This window comes from Kryptolebias marmoratus, linkage group LG20 (genome assembly GCF_001649575.2).
Source record: "Kryptolebias marmoratus isolate JLee-2015 linkage group LG20, ASM164957v2, whole genome shotgun sequence".
Classification (NCBI taxonomy): domain Eukaryota; kingdom Metazoa; phylum Chordata; class Actinopteri; order Cyprinodontiformes; family Rivulidae; genus Kryptolebias; species Kryptolebias marmoratus.
Genome location: NC_051449.1, coordinates 16,820,057 through 16,822,240, shown reverse-complemented (window position 1 = coordinate 16,822,240; position 2,184 = coordinate 16,820,057). Strand labels below are relative to the sequence as shown.

Sequence of the window (2,184 nt, the reverse complement as noted above, 5' to 3'; positions counted from 1 at the left end):
AGAGCTGAGTATCATCTGCGTAGTTATGGTAGCTAATCTTATTTCCTGTTATAACCTGAGCCAGTGGGAGCATATATATATTGAAAAGAAGGGGTCCTAGGATTGAACCTTGGGGTACCCCACATGTGACCTTTGACCTCTCTGATGAGAAGTTTTCGATTGAAACAAAGAAATCCCTGTTCTTTTCATGGAGTGTTTGGATGCATCCGCGATGCATCCTGAATTCAGCTTTAAGGCTGGCTTTAAATTTGAACTGAATAAAAATGGGGGGGGGCATCTAGAATGTTGTTGGCTCAACATGCGGAGACACAAACACCGCTTTCTTTCCGCGAGGTATTAAATAATTTAATGACAGCTCAGGAAAGGACTCATTCTATCAGTTACTAAAGAGGCTACATTTATGCATGCGTAGCCTTGAAACAAAGCGCCTCGAGTGTGATGGAAGGATTTAATAAAAACAAAGTTACTTTCAAAGAAAAACAAATTGAAGTCGTGTTGAAGATTGTTGTGAATGTTTAGCAGCCTGCCAGCAGTAGTGGTAACAACTTGTGCGCAGTACGGAGAGTGTTTGCTAAATTGTTTGATAGAAATGCTTCGAATGATCTCTCCAGGTTCTGGTTTTTTTTCATAAGTGGGTGAAATTGGCACAAATCGGTGACCTTGTCAGGCAGGTTGAAGCTCGCAGCTTTTTGTCGAGAGTGACTCTTAAAGAAAGGAACGATCACGAACTGCCCGGCTGAATGTTTGAACATCCTGCTTATTTCTGCTCCTCCCCCCGTCCTTTTCTTTGTGATCTTTGAAAAGCAAATAATTGAACAAACGTTAAATCCCATCCGTGCGTGTCTCCAGGTCTGCGGGCGCTGGTGAGCATCCTGCAGAGCTGGTACACTCTCTTCACGCCGACCGAGGCCACCAGCATCGTGGCGGCCACTGTCATGTCCCATAACACCATCCTGCGCCTCAGCCTGGACTACCCGCAGCGCGAGGAGCTGGCCAGCTGCGCGAGGACCCTGGCCCTGCAGTGCGCCATGAAGGACCCGCAGAACTGCGCCCTGTCGGCCCTGACGCTCTGCGAGAAGGACCACATCGCCTTCGAGACGGCCTACCAGATCGTGATAGACGCCGCCTCGACGGGCATGACGTACTCGCAGCTGTTCACCATCGCGCGCTACATGGAGCACAGAGGATATCCCCTGCGCTCGTTCAAGTTGGCCTCCCTCGCCATGACACACCTTAACCTGGCGTACAACCAGGACACGCACCCCGCCATTAACGACGTGCTCTGGGCGTGCGCGCTCAGCCACTCCTTAGGGAAGAACGAGCTCGCCGCCATCATCCCCCTGGTGGTAAAGAGCGTGCACTGCGCCACGGTGCTGTCCGACATCTTGCGGCGGTGCACCATGACGGCGCCGGGCCTCGCCGGCATACCCGGCCGAAGGAACTCCGGGAAGCTCATGTCAACGGACAAGGCGCCGCTGCGTCAGCTCCTGGACGCCACGATCTCGGCGTACATCAACACCACGCACTCTAGGCTGACGCACATCAGCCCGCGGCACTACGGAGAGTTCATCGAGTTCCTGAGCAAAGCGCGGGAGACGTTCCTTTTGGCGCAGGACGGCCACATTCAGTTCGCCCAGTTTATAGACAACCTGAAACAGATCTACAAGGGCAAGAAAAAACTGATGATGTTGGTCAGGGAGCGCTTCGGCTGACCTTACCCCCCCCCGCCTCACAGAGACCCTTTGCTCGGGAAATAGTTCGACTTATTTGTTTCTATTTAAGGCTCTTTGGATTCTTTGTATTTTTACTTCTTACGTTGAGCCATTCGTTGACTAAGTCTTAAGGTTTTGTTCCGGTTTGTTTCTTGAATGTGAACCAAGAAGTGTTCGCAGTACATTGCTCTACTTCAACTGTTACTGCAAAAGATACGACCTAAAGAAGCAAGAAGAAACAAAAGGCATCTACCCCTCCAATTATTAAGTTTAGTTGGAAAGAAAACAAACAAAAAACAACAAATCAAAGGAATGTGATGACTAAAGCAAAAGGAATGTTTGCTCTTTAGGTGGCTTATGACAATATGAATACCAAATGATCCTCCTGGATGGCGTGTGTACTTTGAACCCGAGGCTTCTTTCTGCTGCGGTTAGGACGAATAAGTGGCGTAAGAAAAAGAAGGGGGGGGGG

General features: G+C 49.8%; 1 protein-coding gene across 1 annotated transcript in view; it reads left to right on the top strand.

Moving 5' to 3' along the window:
• The window catches only part of zswim5 (zinc finger, SWIM-type containing 5), a 59,843-nt gene extending 57,818 nt beyond the window's left edge, over positions 1-2,025 (top strand). The window contains exon 16 of the mRNA XM_017420933.3: positions 850-2,025. Within this exon, the coding sequence (XP_017276422.2) occupies positions 850-1,712 (863 nt within the window). The 3' untranslated portion in view covers positions 1,713-2,025. The remainder of the gene's footprint in view (positions 1-849) is intronic.
• Positions 2,026-2,184: the final 159 nt, after the last annotated feature.